The sequence below is a fragment of the Perissodus microlepis genome, chromosome 10, assembly GCF_051167445.1.
Source record: "Perissodus microlepis isolate ML-2025 ecotype Zambia chromosome 10, ASM5116744v1, whole genome shotgun sequence".
NCBI lineage: Eukaryota > Metazoa > Chordata > Actinopteri > Cichliformes > Cichlidae > Perissodus > Perissodus microlepis.
This window is the reverse complement of record NC_140470.1, coordinates 17,204,773-17,222,393: the sequence shown is the minus strand read 5'-3', so window position 1 is coordinate 17,222,393 and position 17,621 is coordinate 17,204,773. Positions and strand designations below refer to the sequence as shown.

At 40.1% G+C, this 17,621-nt stretch overlaps 2 protein-coding genes across 2 annotated transcripts; both read left to right on the top strand.

Moving 5' to 3' along the window:
- Positions 1-1,554: 1,554 nt before the first annotated feature.
- Positions 1,555-3,032, top strand: LOC146379176 (lipocalin-like). The gene is made up of 5 exons (XM_084941274.1): positions 1,555-1,765; positions 2,089-2,228; positions 2,317-2,393; positions 2,494-2,607; positions 2,692-3,032. The coding sequence occupies exons 1-5, from the start codon at positions 1,670-1,672 to the stop codon at positions 2,910-2,912; spliced, it is 648 nt and encodes a 215-aa protein (XP_084797400.1). The 5' UTR covers positions 1,555-1,669; the 3' UTR covers positions 2,913-3,032.
- Positions 3,033-10,830: 7,798 nt separating this feature from the next.
- Positions 10,831-15,609, top strand: LOC146379175 (uncharacterized). The gene is made up of 8 exons (XM_084942545.1): positions 10,831-11,013; positions 11,421-11,626; positions 12,077-12,242; positions 13,225-13,728; positions 13,879-13,986; positions 14,123-14,190; positions 14,701-14,744; positions 15,468-15,609. The coding sequence occupies exons 2-8, from the start codon at positions 11,423-11,425 to the stop codon at positions 15,517-15,519; spliced, it is 1,146 nt and encodes a 381-aa protein (XP_084798671.1). The 5' UTR covers positions 10,831-11,013; positions 11,421-11,422; the 3' UTR covers positions 15,520-15,609.
- Positions 15,610-17,621: the final 2,012 nt, after the last annotated feature.

Genomic DNA, 17,621 nt, shown 5'->3' with positions numbered 1-17,621 from the left:
ATGATTCCAAACATTTTTTTGCAAATAAATAACTGCAAAGTTGGGTGTGCATAATTATTCAGCCCCCCGAGTCAATACTTTGTAGAACCACCTTTTGCTGCAATTACAGCTGCCAGTCTTTTAGGGTATGTCTCTACCAGCTTTGCACATCTAGAGACTGAAATCTTTGCCCATTCTTCTTTGCAAAACAGCTCCAGCTCAGTCAGATTAGATGGACAGCGTTTGTGAACAGCAGTTTTCAGATCTTGCCACAGACTCTCGATTGGATTTAGATCTGGACTTGGACTGGGCCATTCTAACACATGGATATGTTTTGTGTTAAACCATTCCATTGTTGCCCTGGCTTTATGTTTAGGGTCGTTGTCCTGCTGGAAGGTGAACCTCCGCCCCAGTCTCAAGTCTTTTGCAGACTCCAAGAGGTTTTCTTCCAAGATTGCCCTGTATTTGGCTCCATCCAGCTTCCCATCAACTCTGACCAGCTTCCCTGTCCCTGCTGAAGAGAAGCACCCCCAGAGCATGATGCTGCCACCACCATGTTTGACAGTGGGGATGGTGTGTTCAGAGTGATGTGCAGTGTTAGTTTTCCACCACACATAGCGTTTTGCATTTTGGCCAAAAAGTTCCATTTTGGTCTCATCTGACCAGAGCACCTTCTTCCACATGTTTGCTGTGTCCCCCACATGGCTTGTGGCAAACTGCAAACGGGACTTCTTGTGGTTTTCTGTTAACAATGGCTTTCTTCTTGCCACTCTTCTACAAAGGCCAACTTTGTGCAGTGCACAACTAATAGTTGTCCTTTGGACAGATTCCCCCACCTGAGCTGTAGATCTCTGCAGCTCGTCCAGAGTCACCATGGGCCTCTTGGCTGCATTTCTGATCAGCGCTCTCCTTGTTCGGCCTGTGAGTTTAGCTGGACGGCCTTGTCTTGGTAGGTTTACAGTTGTGCCATACTCCTTCCATTTCTGAATGATCGCTTGAACAGTGCTCCGTGGGATGTTCAAGGCTTGGGAAATTCTTTTGTAGCCTAAGCCTGCTTTAAATTTCTCAATAAGTTTATCCCTGACCTGTCTGGTGTGTTCTTTGGACTTCATGGTGTTGTTGCTCCCAATATTCTCTTGGACAACCTCTGAGGCCGTCACAGAGCAGCTGTATTTGTACTGACATTAGATTACACACAGGTGCACTCTATTAAGTCATTAGCACTCATCAGGCAATGTCTATGGGCAACTGACTGCACTCAGACCAAAGGGGGCTGAATAATTACGCACACCCCACTTTTCAATTATTTATTTGTAAAAAATGTTTGAAATCATGTATGATTTTCGTTCCACTTCTCACGTGTACACCACTTTGTATTGGTCTTTCACGTGGAATTCCAATAAAATTGATTCATGTTTGTGGCTGTAATGTGACAAAATGTGGAAAAGTTCAAGGGACACAGTGGATACAATTCTGCCCCTGCAGGAATAAACTTTGTGGTTATGAAACTGACCAAGTGTTTGCATAAAATGTCACACGTTCAAAGCCGTCACAGAACCTGGGGTTTGTATAAGTGCAGCTGTTGGTGGGGAGATAATCTCACTCTTCTATATAAAGAGTCACCAGGCAGCAACTTCCAGATCTTCATTTGCGATCTCCTCCATCATCATTTCTCCACTTATCAGCAGCTATGGCTTCACTTCGCACCCTTCTGGGAGTGGTACTGTGCTCCCTCATGGTTTCTTCCTCTGAAATCCTACCTCAGGCAGACTTTGATTTACAGGCGGTAAGAATCATTGATAATCATTTTTATTTTACCACCCATCTATTTTCATAACCATGTCTCTATCTTAGGGCCATGGAAAGGGGGTACTGGAGGTTATCTAACAGGGATAAGCAGGGACCCCCCCCCCCCCCCCCCCAAGACAGTTTAGCAGTCTACACGGGAGGCTAACCTTTGCACAATTTACTTTTATAATGACTTCACCATTTATGTTATGTGGTTATGTTTCACGCTGAATTTTGTGTGATAATACATATTCTGTGTTACAACAAACAGCTCTTGTGCTTCTGTCTAATTCTCAATGCTTTCCATTTGTGTGTCCACAGATGGCAGGTAAGTGGTACCGGACTGGAATTTGCTCTAATGGCCAGTGGTTTGTCAGTCGCAAAGCCAATATGAAGACCGGCACGGCCATCATTACGCCAACTGAAGATGGAGGTCTTGAGTTGTCGTTCTTCAGTCTTACGTGAGTGCGAGAGGACAGACAGAGCAAATATCATTTGAATAGCATTAAAATATTTACACTGGAGATTAATGTGATGTCTTTGCGACAGTAATGATACATGTCAGAAAATGGAGAATTTAGCCAACAAGACCGAGGTGCCTGGAAAATTCACATACAAGAGTCGGCGTGAGTACGCCCACAAAGAGAGGAAACGAATAATTTTCCATCATCATCATCCAGTACTGTTTTTTCACATATTCTCTTCTGCTTTTTTCCTTTTTGTCAGACTGGGGGTATGTGAGTGACATGCTTATAGTTGATGTGAAGTATGATGAGTACGCCCTGACCTATTCCTTCAACACCACAGGGAATGAAACCTTTGTCATTAACAGACTATTTGGTAAAGTTGCATTTAGCTGTGTTCAGTAAACCGTTTAGCAAAGTTACACCCACTGCAGCAGATTTACATCACGTGGTTTCACAGGACGTAGTTTGGACCTCAGCGATGAGGTGCAGGAGAAGTTCAGGCAGTTCTGCTTGCAGACCGGCATCCTTCCTGAAAATACTGTCCTTCTTCCTAAAAGCGGTACTTTTACATTGGTGGTGAAGTTCTATATAAAAACAGCTTGGAATACAGTGATGTTGTGCACTGATCACCTTACACTTTCCATTTTTCCTTCTACAGAGGAGTGTCCACTTGCCTAACCTTCTGTCCCACCGATCGTCTCACCAGTACTGCATGAAGATCTTACACCATCTGTTATGGAAATGTGCCTGAGCACCATCTTGAGATGTTTTTAACAATAAAAATGCAAACATCGAGAATATTTTTCTTCATTATTCATCCTTTGTATGAAATAAACTGAAGAACACCCATAACAACACAACCAAAATGTATTTTTCCCCCATTCACACACTTTATAGTATTCAAGCAATCAATCAATCAATCAATCAGTTTATTTATAAGCACATTTAAAAACAACAGAGGTTGACCAAAGTGCTATACAAAGCAAAAAGTAAAACAAACACACCTAAAGAGAACAAAACAAAAACTCAGTCACAATTAAAAGCTAGGGAGTAGAAATGTGCTTTCAGACGGGATTTAAAGTGGTGGAGACGTCCTACTTTGAAGAGGCAGACTGTTCCAAAGGGTCAGGCAAACGCTTGGTCTCCTCTGTGCTTTAGGAACAATCAGAAGCAATGTAACAGCTGACTGAAAAGTTCTATTTGCAGTGTTTTTAGTTAAAAGATCAGAGAGCTATGAGGCAGCTAATCCATTTAGAGACTTACAAACAAGCAATAAAATCTTAAAATCAATTCTAGAACATACTGGAAACCAGTGTAAACGAGCCAAGACTGGGGAAATATGGTCACGTTTACGAGTGCCTGTCAAGAGTCGGGCTGCAGCATTCTGAACAAGCTGAAGACGAGAGAGCAGAGAGCATTCGATTGTTAAAAACAAACAGTGGTCACATTATAAGTTAAATGCATATTCAAGCTTTTATTTACATCCGTTTACAATTCACTGAGTTTTATTTTATGTGATTAAATGATCTTAGATCATCCACCTGTAGATGAAGGTCAGAATGACTCCTTGTTTTATCTGCCCATATTGTGGTTTTAGTCAACACGCTAAAGGCAATATGCTACCGAGTGGTGACGTCAGAGTACCTCATAGCACAACAGTTGCTTATACAAACACACACACACACACACACACACACACACACACACACACACACACACACACACACACAATTTTAACAAGTTGTTTCTGTGCCTTTTTTTTTTTACATTTTTTTCTTCCATTGATTAACCCACTATTTGAAATCAGATATTTTTCACTATTCTTCTTGGTTTATACATGAACTCTCCTTTGAGTACATTTCCTTACAACCAGAATATTATGATTGTTGGACAATCATGTAGTCAGACTCGGGTTTCTTTGTTTTCTGGTCTTCATGAAAGCCAAATCAGAACGTTTTTCCTCAGAAGTAGCTATTCCACTTCTGGGGTGAGCAACCTGTGCTCCCAAAATATCATTTTTGAGCATTTTAGTGGCCAAAAAGAATCTATATAGAGCTGCAAAACAAATCTGAATTTTATTAAAAAAAAAAAAAAAAGGTGATACAGCCTGTTAAATATACATGTGTCTTTCAACATTACTAATACTAATACATGAAAAATAATTTATATCTTTTACCACATTTGGCTACTCTACAGTGGGCTATATGATTATTTGGTACTTGGCATGGTGGTAAAGGGCACAAAGATCCACAGCCCATCTGTTCCCTTTTCTTTATGTAGGTTTTCTCTCAGTGCTCTGGTTTCCTTTCACATCCACAGACATATGTGTTAGGTTAACTGGTTATTCTAAACTTGCTCTCTGAGTCAGCCTTGCAGCAGAGCGATCATCCTATCAGGGCGACGTCTCTGCTTTGAAAGGCAGTGCCTCCAACATTCAGCAATAAAAAGAAATTCTGCTGACCATAATGAATCTCAGTTACATCATATTATCAGAAGGCTCAATTTTAGGTGGTCAGGTAGAGAGCATTGAGAGAGTTATACAATTTAACAACTGTCCCAAATGTCTTTATTAACGATTCCAGACATTTTCGCAGTTATTTATTGTCAGAAGATTAGACATGTGACCCTCCAGACAGCTGACAACGACCTGGCTTAATAACAACAACACCAGCTGGTTATAAGCTAACATTTTGCCAGCTAATATTATCACTGAGTCTCCTAAGAAAATCACACTTTCCCTCTGGTAAACAGTGTGATACCCGCACATCATTTGAGGATTTATTCTCTAAGCGTCCAACAATGAAAGTTTTACTAACACCAGCTAACAGAGGCTTACAGTGACAAAAACAGCAGCACTTACCAACAAAAGAAGTTCAGGACAAACTCAGCAACTCAGCTCAGTATCGCTGTCATTCGACAGAAATGGCCTTCAGTAACTAACAAAGCTCTATTCAGAGCTCAGGTAAAGAGCAGACTGACAGCCTGCACTCCATATGGATCAACCAGTCACAGTTTTTCGTCCTCCTGCAGCCACCATTGCTAGGATTATGCACTTTAGAGGGGGTAAGACAACAGAACTCAGCTGACTGCAGTCTGTACTCTACTGACATCTAGTGGTGAGATATCACACCAGTGAAAGTTACAACTTTAAACAAAGTTCCAAAAACAAACAAGTGAAACCCTCTCTTGATTGTATACTTTAACAGTAATACACATGTAACCTTCTAAACACTCCAACAAATATCAGCAAACAGACTGCTTCTGTGCAGTTACGGTCACACAGTGTGCCAGCTAGCTAAATGTACATTTGTAGTATTACCGAGGGAGAGAAAAGACTATGAGATAACATCACTCAGAGATGGAGAAGGATGTAGGAAACACAGGACAGGAGAAGAAGAGGAGGGACTATTTTTAAAAGAAAAGGACTGCCCGGTGGGATCTGTTCAACTGGAAATTTAAAGCTTACTTTATTTTTTTTTTTAATTGATAGATGTCGAGTGGATCGACAGATTGATGATTTGTTGTTGTTGTTGTACACTGCACTGCACTCTTGAAGAAGATGTGTTCAGATTTACACAAGCTAACGCGTTTTTTTTGTTGTTGTTTTGTTTGACAAATTATTTCAGAGCTGGGTTACATCAGGGGGAACAGACATCTCATTTAAATTTAATGTCTCATTTTTCCAAGTGTGTAAGGAAAGTCATCCATCTACAATATAATCAGCAAGCACATGGAGCTATTTGAGCTTTGTGAAATCATTAGAATTAGAAGTTTGTATTTCTTGTATTAATATTATTTTAATATCACATTTATATAGCGGATGGAGGTTCAGTTAGTTCTGTACTTTGTACTGCTTCAGAGGAGTGCTCAGCTGCCCAGTCTTCTGTCCCAGTGGTCATGTCACAGAGGACCACTTCCACTCGCATCCATAACCTGCAACAGTTTTCCTTTTAATTCATTATCTGTGGTCTTTCAAACATTAAGAATTAATTAATTAAATGTCCCAAAACAATATTCATCACTTTGCTTCTATCTGCCTGCAATTATAGCCACCTACCATGTACCGGATCTTTATTACAGCTGGCTAATAAAAAGTGTTAAGGATAAAGCATCTGTCTGCACTTTTCCCTCTAAACTGCACACTGCTGACACGGTCTCCGCGCACACAAAATCTGCACTGCGCACAAAATCTGCACTGCGCACAAAACCCCCCAAAACAAAACAGAAAAAATCAAACCTGGAATTAAAATAAATACATAACAATTGATTCTGTGCTGTTTTGGAGTGTGAGTCAGTGAGTGACCGGTAACTGGCTGCTCCAGCCAACGATGCCACTCACATTCATATAAACGCTAATCAGTGTCGTTGACGGGTTATGACGGCGTCCTTATGTGCCGACACCAGTGTTTTAGTTAGTAAAGCGGTGTGGCCGATGTGGAGTGGCTGAGTGAAGACACGCTAATGACAACGTGTACAAACATTGGAGATGTGAGCAGGACAGACAGAAAAATTAAGGTGAAGTTTAAGTTCTCAGTCAGATTTGTGCTTATCCAGTGCCATTTATTTCCAATTCTTATTTGTGGACATTGATCATTAAATACTGACACTAGTTTATAAGTAGTGGAAATGCAAATAATCGTGTCATTATCAGTGATGGGAATAACGGCCGTTACTTTTTTCAGTAACTAGTAATCTGATTAATTACTGTTTCTATATTTCTATTGTTACATGGCTATTACTAAGAAGAAAATGCGGTGTGGACTCATTAATATTTTTCAACACACAGATGGTTGAATCTGTCTTCAGTTTACCGGGAGTTGGAGCTGGGGGGCAATCGTACAAGTGCTGCTTAGGTGGATTCACCTCTGTTTGCACCATTTAGTTATGAGCTGTTGCATCTGTGGATGCCAAAGAGAAAACTTCCCACTGGATACTGAGCTGACTATACCTGTCTTCCGTGTGTAGCACAAGCGTTTACTAGTGTAAGGCTGTAGAATTTCAATTTACAAAGTCAGTTACCAAAACTGTTAATACTTCCATGAACCATTGAGCAAGGCATATTACTTGATAGATGCTATTAGGAATGCTTTCAAAAGGCATCAACAGCACAGATACAGTAGATATCATTCACAGAACAATGTTTTCAAGCAGCATGTAAACATTTTTATTTCTGCTGTTAGATTGTTCTAATTTGACATTTTTACATGTTTTAAATGAGACAAAATTACAGGTTCAGACAACAGATGTTTTGGTTAATGCAATTTTTTATTTTCATGGGTAAGATGTTATAATACCCTGGTTCACTCTGTGACTTACTTTGTCTCCTATAAATCTTCTTTAATTCAGTTCAATTCAATTCAACAGTATTTACATACAAATGAATTGAACTGAACTGAATTAAAGAAAAAACCCAACAATCCCCTATGAGCAAGCACTTGGCGACAGTGGGGAGGAAAAACTACCTTTAAAAAGGTAGAAACCTCCGGCAGAACCAGGCTCAGGGAGGGGCGGCCATCTGCCGCGACCGGTTGGGAGGGGTGGAGCCGATGACAAATGTATACACAACTAAATATTAAAGCAAATATGCTTTAAAATTTATGTTTAGGGAGTTGAAGTAACTGTTAATATTTAGTTGTATATAACTTTGATTTTATAGGAGACAGAGTTGAAGTGGCTTAAGTGAACAGTCTCAGAAACCAGTTGCGCTTCTTTTTCTTTTTTGGCTTTTCTCTCTGCATGTTGTCATCTCAGGCCTCTGGATTTTCTGGTTTGGTAGTACTGGCCTCCTCTTTTTCTTGCTTATTATTTTATCCTCTTGTTGTCTTTTGGTGTGTTTGGTGTGTTTTCAGAGGTTTCACTCAAGGTCATATTGTTCATTTTCTGAACTAGCAGTCGGATAGTGCTTGGCGAACAACTTTTTTGGCTGCTCTGTGTCCCTGCTGCTGGTTCTGGCCTCTTGTTGTCTTTTGGTGCGTTTGGTGTGTTTTCAGAGGTTTCACTCAAGGTCAGATTGTTCATTTTCTTAACTAGGAGTCGGATAGTGCTTGGCGTCCAACTTTTTTGGCTGCTCTGTGTCACTGGTGCTTGTCCTGGCCTCTTGTTGTATTTTGGAGTGTTTTCGAAGGTTTTGGTATCACTCGAGGTCGTAACATCCATTTTCTCAACTTGGTCCTGGATAGACCTTGACAAAGAACTTTTTTGGATGTTCTGTGTCACTGGTGCTTGTCCTGGCCTCTTGTTGTATTTTGGAGTGTTATCAGAGGTTTTGGTATCACTCGAGGTCGTAACATCCATTTTCTCAACTCGGTCCTGGATAGACCTTGACAAAGAACTTTTTTGGATGTTCTGTGTCACTGGTGCTTGTCCTGGCCTCTTGTTGTATTTTGGAGTGTTATCAGAGGTTTTGGTATCACTCGAGGTCGTAACATCCATTTTCTCAACTCGGTCCTGGATAGACCTTGACAAAGAACTTTTTTGGATGTTCTGTGTCACTGGTGCTTGTCCTGGCCTCTTGTTGTATTTTGGAGTGTTATCAGAGGTTTTGGTATCACTTGAGGTCGTAACATCCATTTTCTCAACTTGGTCCTGGATAGACCTTGACAAAGAACTTTTTTGGATGTTCTGTGTCACTGGTGCTTGTCCTGGCCTCTTGTTGTATTTTGGAGTGTTATCAGAGGTTTTGGTATCACTCGAGGTCGTAACATCCATTTTCTCAACTTGGTCCTGGATAGACCTTGACAAAGAACTTTTTTGGATGTTCTGTGTCACTGGTGCTTGTCCTGGCCTCTTGTTGTATTTTGGAGTGTTATCAGAGGTTTTGGTATCACTTGAGGTCGTAACATCCATTTTCTCAACTTGGTCCTGGATAGACCTTGACAAAGAACTTTTTGGGATGTTCTGTGTCACTGGTGCTTGTCCTGGTCTCTTGTTGTCTTTTGGTGTGTTTTGAGAGTTTTTGGTATTACTCAAGTTCATATTGTTCTTTTTCTGAACTTGGAGTTGGATAGTCCTTGAAGAAGAACTTTTTTGGATGGTCCGAGTCACTGCTGTTTCTTTTTTCTCAGTGTCTACTCTCATCCTCTTTCTCTCTGGAGAGTAGCTCTCAGAGTTGTTTTTGCTGCCTTTGGAAATCTGACTGTATTTTCTTTTCTTTTCTTCACAAATACGTCTTTTTTTCCTTGGTGGAGAGCAGCTGTCGTCACTTCTGCAATTCTGTGCAACAGAATTCGGGCCTCGCTTCCTCTTGAGTGGAAGCTGGAAATGTCTTTCATCAGAGTTTGGCTCTGGATTTTGGTCGTCCATTGTAGTAAAGCCAGCGTAAGCTTGTTGGCTTTTGCTGTCTTTACTCTGAGACATGTCAGAGTGTTGATGAAGTGACTGTCTTAAAGATTCAACTATTTTAAAATTTTTCTCAGGCGGACCTTTGAATGCTGCAATCTCAAGTGTTACAAGTAAACTGCATGACAGTTTGGGCTTCTTACCCGGATTTAAGGATTCACAGATCAAAGGCATGTTATGACATCATGATGATGTCATAACATAATGTAACAACAACATTCTTTTTTTTTCTTTTTTTTTAAATTTGGTTCTATTGTCTATTCTATGGGGCTTTGGAACATGATGTCACGGCAGGGGGCGTGGCCGCCGGGGCGCCATTTTAGCAGGCCAAACAAAGGGCTAGTGATGGTAAATTTAATTCTTTTTACTGAATCGAGTTTTAATGAGTCACTCACCAAAGTGAATCGTGTTTGTTGAGTCATTTGATTCACTGAGTCAGTCGACCAGAGAGTGCAAAAAATGTACATTTTCACTCAAACTTAATTTGTTTCTCTTTTCATGTAAATCCTACTGCTAAGACAACCCGTTCTCACCCCCGACACGTAAAATACTGACGATTTGTCACGTCCCTTAACTTCTCATGCTGACGCTAAAGGTACCCTTCCACGTTTTTATGCGACGCTGTGGGTTGTCAATTCATTCCAATATGAACCCGCTTGCGGCGATCAGAGACGCTTCGAGCAGAGGCTCCAGCCGTCCATTTACTCCAATAATAACCCCATCACAGCGAAACATGACGCTGTGAAGCACAATCTAACTGGAGAACCGGGGACCCTCTCTGCGAACGGTTTTTCACCCTAATTTAATGCTTTCTTTTAATGACATCGTTAGCATTTCTCAACAAAAACACATTAAAGTATCACTGATAATTCAACAATAAAATCGCTTCATGTTGTGGCCATCACACAGTGTTTTCCAAAGTGATTCACGAGCTGAAAGTGCAGATTTAACATACATAATCCTTTGTTAGGTTTATTATTTTCATTTCACACGTAAAACACATTTATAGATTCATCCACCACTCCTGTTAGTTTCGGCTCCAACCAATCAGACCAATTTATGCAGACGGCGCACTAATCCCGTAACTGCACACTACCCATAATCCTCAACCGCCGTTGCTATGGAAATGAAGATAACAACAGCTTGGTGCTACCCGTTATTCCTTTATTTACTCTAAAATAATAACCAGCGACAATACGAAAATAAACTGGCCCAGTGTTTAATTATGTAATTACAAATTGCAAATTTTATTTTTTTCTTTTATTTTTTACAAATTGCAATATTTATCTACAGCGCGCCTTTAGCGACATGTCAACAGATCTTAAGCAAGGCGATTGGATGGTTTTTACTGCAATGCATCTTGGGAGTCGTAGTAAATGTATCTTTCAACTCAGGTCCTGCAGCGAATTTTTCGACTCGACACGAGGCAGATCCTAGCTAAGTAAGTTGTGATAAACTGTGGGTAATTTGCATGTTAAACTGATATTAAACTTAAAATGTTTTCACAGAGCAGTCTGTGTACCAAGAGAACTACTTCTGCAAAAGTTTATTTAATTTTTTTTTGGTGATGTATTCTCATGTGTAAGACACTTGCTTGGCCACCCAGCTAATGTTAGTACTGCTCTATTTTAGCAATGTATCTTTTCTGTAATCAATTCAGTTTTTTTTAACCCTATTCACGTAATTAACTCAATATTAACGACTTTAATCTCGTAATTGATTTTTTTCTAAATATGGTGTAATACTGCCTCGTAATATAAGTTATTTCTTTGGTCATAAATTATTTTTGTAATCATTTAACCAAAACAGACCTGAAATAATCCTTACATGTTCTATTTTCATTTGCAGAAATGACAAAGCCAAAAACCAAACCATGCCCTTCCTGTCAGGCTCCAAACACCTGCAACAGGAAGACATGCAGTGGATGCCTGGGCAGCCTGAACGTAAAGGAGGGATTGAAAAAAAAACAAGAACAGTTTAAAAACAGTAACTGGGCTGCCTCTGTTAAAAACAACAGAAATGCGAGCAGGGTGGTTAATTCAGCCCAGTTGTCAGTAAGTTTAAAAGTTCTGATCTAATAAGTGGTTGGTCTGCTAGACAATTCTTTATTAATCACAGTTGTCAATGTTTTCTTGTATATCATGAAGTAAGAAACTAACAAGACATGTATATACACATAAAATATTAATTTATAAAAGAGCATAAATAAAAAAGTTAATCACATCAGAATAACATCATCACACTAAAGGCATCAAACTAGAAAAAACTTGTTAAAAACTATTTTTATTTAAGCTACTTCTGATTTTTAATTTAATCGGCTATTAACTGAGAGACAAAACATTTCAAGATGGATTTTATCATACATTTACAGGTTTGGTCACCATAAATACTTTTTAACTATCTACAACAATAAAACAACAAAGATGTGAAACTTAAAGGTTTGTTATACATCAATTTGCTTACATGAAAGACTGGCTGCATGTTTTTCTTTGTTGTTCTTGCAGGTTTCAAAACTACATGCCCTGGGCTACCAGCCAATTCTGTTTCTTGGACAGTTTGACCGTAAGGGCCGTATAGTAGGGGACGTGATCACTCAGATCGAACCAGCGGAAGGTGCTGCACGTGACATCCTCATGAAGATGAGGAAGCTTTATGAACACCTTCTGAGAAGTAAGATATGCTTTGTCCATTATCTGTAACCAAGTGTCCTTATCAGGTAGCCTATCCTAGCTGTCTTTGGGTGATACTCATGGTACACCCTAGATAAGAAGGCAGATCACCACGGGGTACACAGAGACAAACAAGATGGTGAGGATGAGGATAGTTAACAGTCACCAGCTATTCTATTCTATTCTACTCTGCTCTATTCTGTTCTGTTCTATTCTATTCTATTATTCAGCCAAGGTTCAGACCAGTAACCTTCTTGCTGTGAGGTGACAGCTGCCCTACATGTCCTGTTGCTAACATGAAAATAGTGTTATATATGCCTTATTACCTCCCCATGTGGCGTTCACATCACCAAAGCTAGCCATACTGAACCTCTGGTGTTACCCACCTGAACAATTTTGTATGTGTGTGTGTGTATAGTATGGTCTTTCACACTCATGTATATACAAATGTAATTTTAAAAATCTTCACGAAAACCAGACCTGATAATTCTCTTCGAGACTTTCTAGTATAACAAATGTTATAATGTTACCAATATGAACACCAAGATTCTTAAATAACTTATATACTTCTTAAGAGGTTACCTGATTACCTCCCTGAGGTAGTTAGCATCACCATTGTACAAAACTCCTAAGTCACAGTACTAGCTTGAAGTGTCAAATGTTATGCACTACAAAGTCAGGAAAGTAGTGTCATCAGAGGAAAAAAGTCATTAGCTATCTGGATTTATAGTCACACTCATTAATTTATTAATGTACAATGTAGAAAAGCACTACAGATGTCACACTACCCTAGAGGGCACTTGTACTGAATGATTTGGGTCAGTGAGTGTGTGAGATGACATATTTGATGCCAATATTTACAAGTTGTAACTTTAGTAAAAACTTAACTGAAAACATGCAAATCACTACTTATTATGTGTTTATGTGTACTGTACATTTTTTCAACCCATTTTAATGAATATTGAATATTTAAAATTTTGCAGAATTACAAGCTTCACCTCCTGCTAAAAGTTCTATACCAGCAGCTGGACCATCCTCTTCTGACAGTGTCGATGCTGGACCAGTCCCAGACCCAGAGGCTCTAAACGAGGAATTTATTCTTTATTTAGAGCCTGTACCAACATCTTCCCTCTGTCAGCCTCCTGCATCCTCCTCTTCATCTCTGCTTCCTCCTGCATCCTCTTCTCCGTCTCTGCTTCCTCCTGCATCCTCCTCTCCATCTCTGCTTCCTCCTGCATCCTCCTCTCCGTCTCTGCTTCCTCCTGCATCCTCCTCTTCATCTCTGCTTTCTCCTGCATCCTCCTCTTCGTCTCTGCTTCCGCCTGCATCCTCCTCTCCGTCTCTGCTTCCTCCTGCATCCTCCTCTTCATCTCTGCTTCCTCCTGCATCCTCCTCTCCGTCTCTGCTTCCTCCTGCATCCTCCTCTTCATCTCTGCTTCCTCCTGCATCCTCCTCTCCATCTCTGCTTCCTCCTGCATCCTCCTCTTCATTTCTGCTTCCTCCTGCATCATCCTCTCCGTCTCTGCTTCCTCCTGCATCCTCCTCTCCATCTCTGCTTCCTCCTGCATCCTCCTCTTCATCTCTGCTTTCTCCTGCATCCTCCTCTTCATCTCTGCTTCCTCCTGCATCCTCCTCTCCATCTCTGCTTCCTCCTGCATCCTCCTCTCCATCTCCACATCCTGCATCTCCCTCAATTTCTACGGTGTACACCTCGGATGTCCCAAACAAAAAAAGGACAAGGAAAGGTTAGATGTTATGGTACTGTAAATGTACGAAACACATGACAGGTTCGTTAAGTTTGTTAAGATTTCTTTTTCTTAATTTTTGCATTTTCTCCAGTTTTACAGACCTCATGTAAATATTTCATTTGTTATTTTTCAGAATGCCGAAAACACCGAACACAGAAGATTTTCAAATATGAAGAGATAGTAGACAGGAGAGTTGTAAATGTAAGTAATTTAGCCTGCTGTTGTGCAGATTTGTTTGCGTCTTTGGACTTCCCGGATTTGAGCTGTGCCTGACTGACTATCCATAAGCTTTTGTATTTGATGAATCTACACTAATTCAGCCACTGAGTCTGTATTTCGCTCCAAACAGGACATTAAATAAGAACATACCACCTGATACGACCTGGTCGTGCTGCCTTCCTGATGTTTACGTTCTTTAAAGTCCTCCTGACATCATGCTCAGAAGGAGTGATTGATGTGGAGGTGCTCCTTCCCATTCAGTAACATCTGCTTCAGTTAGTTTTGCTTGTGAGCCACAATGTAAGCAGTGTTGCTTTGCTGACATGCACTCGATGCTGGCAGTACAAGCATTGTAGTGGTTCTTATGTTTTTGTAAACTAATTGTATAATATATTGAGCCATTCAATAGTACACAAATGTTTATAAGCTCCTTTTTGTATGCAACTTGCATGTCTTTCTTAATTAATTGTTTGTTTATATCATGTTTTTCAGGAAAAAGAAGAAGTTAAAGTCAAGTGGAAGCCTTGCTCAACATGGTATGTAGTAACAACTTTGTTGGACGGGAACAGACATTCATATTGTTGATAAATAGTTATCACCTCAATTTGAATTCATGTATTTGGACTAAAGTAAATTGGGAGCTTTTAGCTATCGAGCTCCTCTTCTGTGAGGAGCTTGATAGCTGTCCACCTCCAAAGTCCATTATGAGTTTTGGAGGTGGACATGGTCAACACTTTTAAGAGTAGGCATAAGACTTTACTTCTTTATAGAGCTTATAGTTAGGGCTGGTTCAGCTCAGCCCTTAGTTATGCTGTAACAGGACCAGACTGCTGGGGGTTAGTGTCCCCCCCCCTCTCTCTCTGTCTGTCTCTTTCAGGGTTATGCAGGCTCAGTATTGGTTGCAGATGCAGTCACGTCTCCTTTTACTGAAAACTCTCCCCCTCTCCCTCACCATCTGTAAACATACATGTCTCAGTAATGCAGTTCATGCATGTTACTAACTAAACTTCTTCCCTGGAGTTTCTGTGCTCTCTCATCCAGCAGGTTCCGATGGATCGTGGCTGCTGCTGTGGTCCTGCTTGACATCTACTACATATATTATTACTCTCTGACTTGATTTATATTACAATGAAGGTGTATAAAGCATGACATGAATATAGAAGATATTTCATCCTAAAAAATTGTCATATGTCACAACCTAAATTATCCTATTTTGTGTGTGGTTGTCGTTGTTGTTTGTTATGTTTTTCTCCTGACAGTGGCAAAGTGTGGGATGACACATGGGAACCTGCGCAGTTTTACACACAGTAAACCAGGCACCACAGGTCGCAGAGATCGCACAGTTCACAGTTTGTAGTTCAGCATAAAAGTTCAAAATAAAATATTTACTATACATTTCAACCAGTGTCAGTCTCTGTTTCACTCTCTAATTGTGGCTTAAGTACCTAACACGTTCATGAATCTGATCGATCAATAATATCTTCCCTGCACTCGATATCTCATAGTTTTACATATCAGCCAACATTATTGTCTACATCCTCATAAATATAGAAGTGACTTGCTTATTATAACATATTACAAGTTAAAGTAATACTGCACTGCACGTATAGTAAGTAACACCGACTGTGTATGGGAGCCTAAAGCAAAGTTAACTGCACCAGTACCAGCTTCAGAACATATTGTATATTATATGTTTCTACCTTTTTGTAATATGGCATGTTTAGATGCAGTGACAATTGCACATTTGGAGTTGTGGTCATATGTGGTTTATATATATATATATAAATATATATATATATATACAGGGTATTAGAAAAAAATTGACATTTTTTGCTATTTTTCTTGTTTGTTTGCACATTATTATTGTGTACATATTACCATATTACATATGTAACATTATTGTTAATATTATTATTAGATATCAAAGATACAATTTGATTAAGGGTTTTCCTGTCATAATTTCAATACAAATGCAATTACACACGTAAACAATAGGATCAAAATAAACTTTTAAAAAGTCTGTTGATCAAATGCTGATTTTCAAAACATTCTAGAGGAAAACAGATAAAATAATCTGAACAGTAACAGTGATCTGGGATGATGATGGAGGCTTCAATGGATTATTCTGTTTCAATCAATAGGTTCGTATCTATGACAATAATTTGATAAGTTTAACAGGTTGGTTTAGGCCTGGCAATACTGGAAATATTCACAAACTTTTGTTTTTGAAGAATGTTTATCTTTTTTGGGATGAAGCTATCTGGCAAAATGACACAGCCCTTTAACCTCATCTGTATGTCTATCATGTGGCTATGATACTGGATTTTGGTTTGATGCATATGCAGGTTACAGCTGGGGAATGGCAGTATGTTGTGGATTGATTTGGCATGTTCAGCCACTGTTACACCAAACTCTCTCACTTATAACATGATAAAGGCCTCTTACTCAGTGTCATGGATTTTCTGTAGTTTTGGGGACACAGAGCCAAAGTCTGAGGCAATAAGTCAGATCAAAGAAGGCAATGTTTCTAAAATGGGAGTTTACTTATGTCATTATATATATCCAGGAATATGTGCCTGAGGATAGTTGTCATGAATTCAATATTAAATCAAAGTATTCCTTAATTACCACAGCTGACACGAGTTCTCCATAGTTGCCTGCTGTCTCAGGATCTGTCTCCAAAAAGGACCAGGGAGCGCTAACATGTTATGTTCTAAACTGATGAAGAAAATGCACATTAAACATAACATAAACTTACTGAGTGAAGTAATGTCAAGAGGATTCCTTTAGCTCCTATTGGGTTGGTTCCTTGATCAATGCAATACAGAATCATTCATCTGGTTTTATGTAATGTCCTTAAAACATGTCAAAATGAGGCTCACTAGTCTGTGTGGCCTCCATATGCCTGTATGACCTCCCTACAACACCTGGGCATGCTCCTGATGAAGTGGCAGATGCTCTCCTGATGGATGTCCTCCCAGACTCCAGGACTAAAGCATCTGCCCACTCCTGGACATTTTGTGGTGCAGTTGGTGGATGGAGCGAGACATGATGTCCCAGATGTCCTCAATTGGATTCAGGTCTGGGGAATGGGCGGGCCAGTCCACAGCATCAATGCTTTCGTCTTGCAGGAACTGCTGACACACTCCAGCCACATGAGGTCTAGGATTGTTGTGCATTAGGAGGAACCCGGGGCCAACCGCACCAGCATATGGTCTCACAAGGGGTCTGAGGATCTCATCTCAGTACCTAATGGCAGTCAGGCTACCTCTGCCGAACACATGGAGGGCTGTGCAGCTCCCCAAAGAAATGCCACCCCACACCAAAACTGACCCACTGCCAAACTCATGCTGGAGGATGTTGCAGGCAGCAGAAGGTTCTCCACGCCGTCTCCAGACTCTGTCACAAGTGCT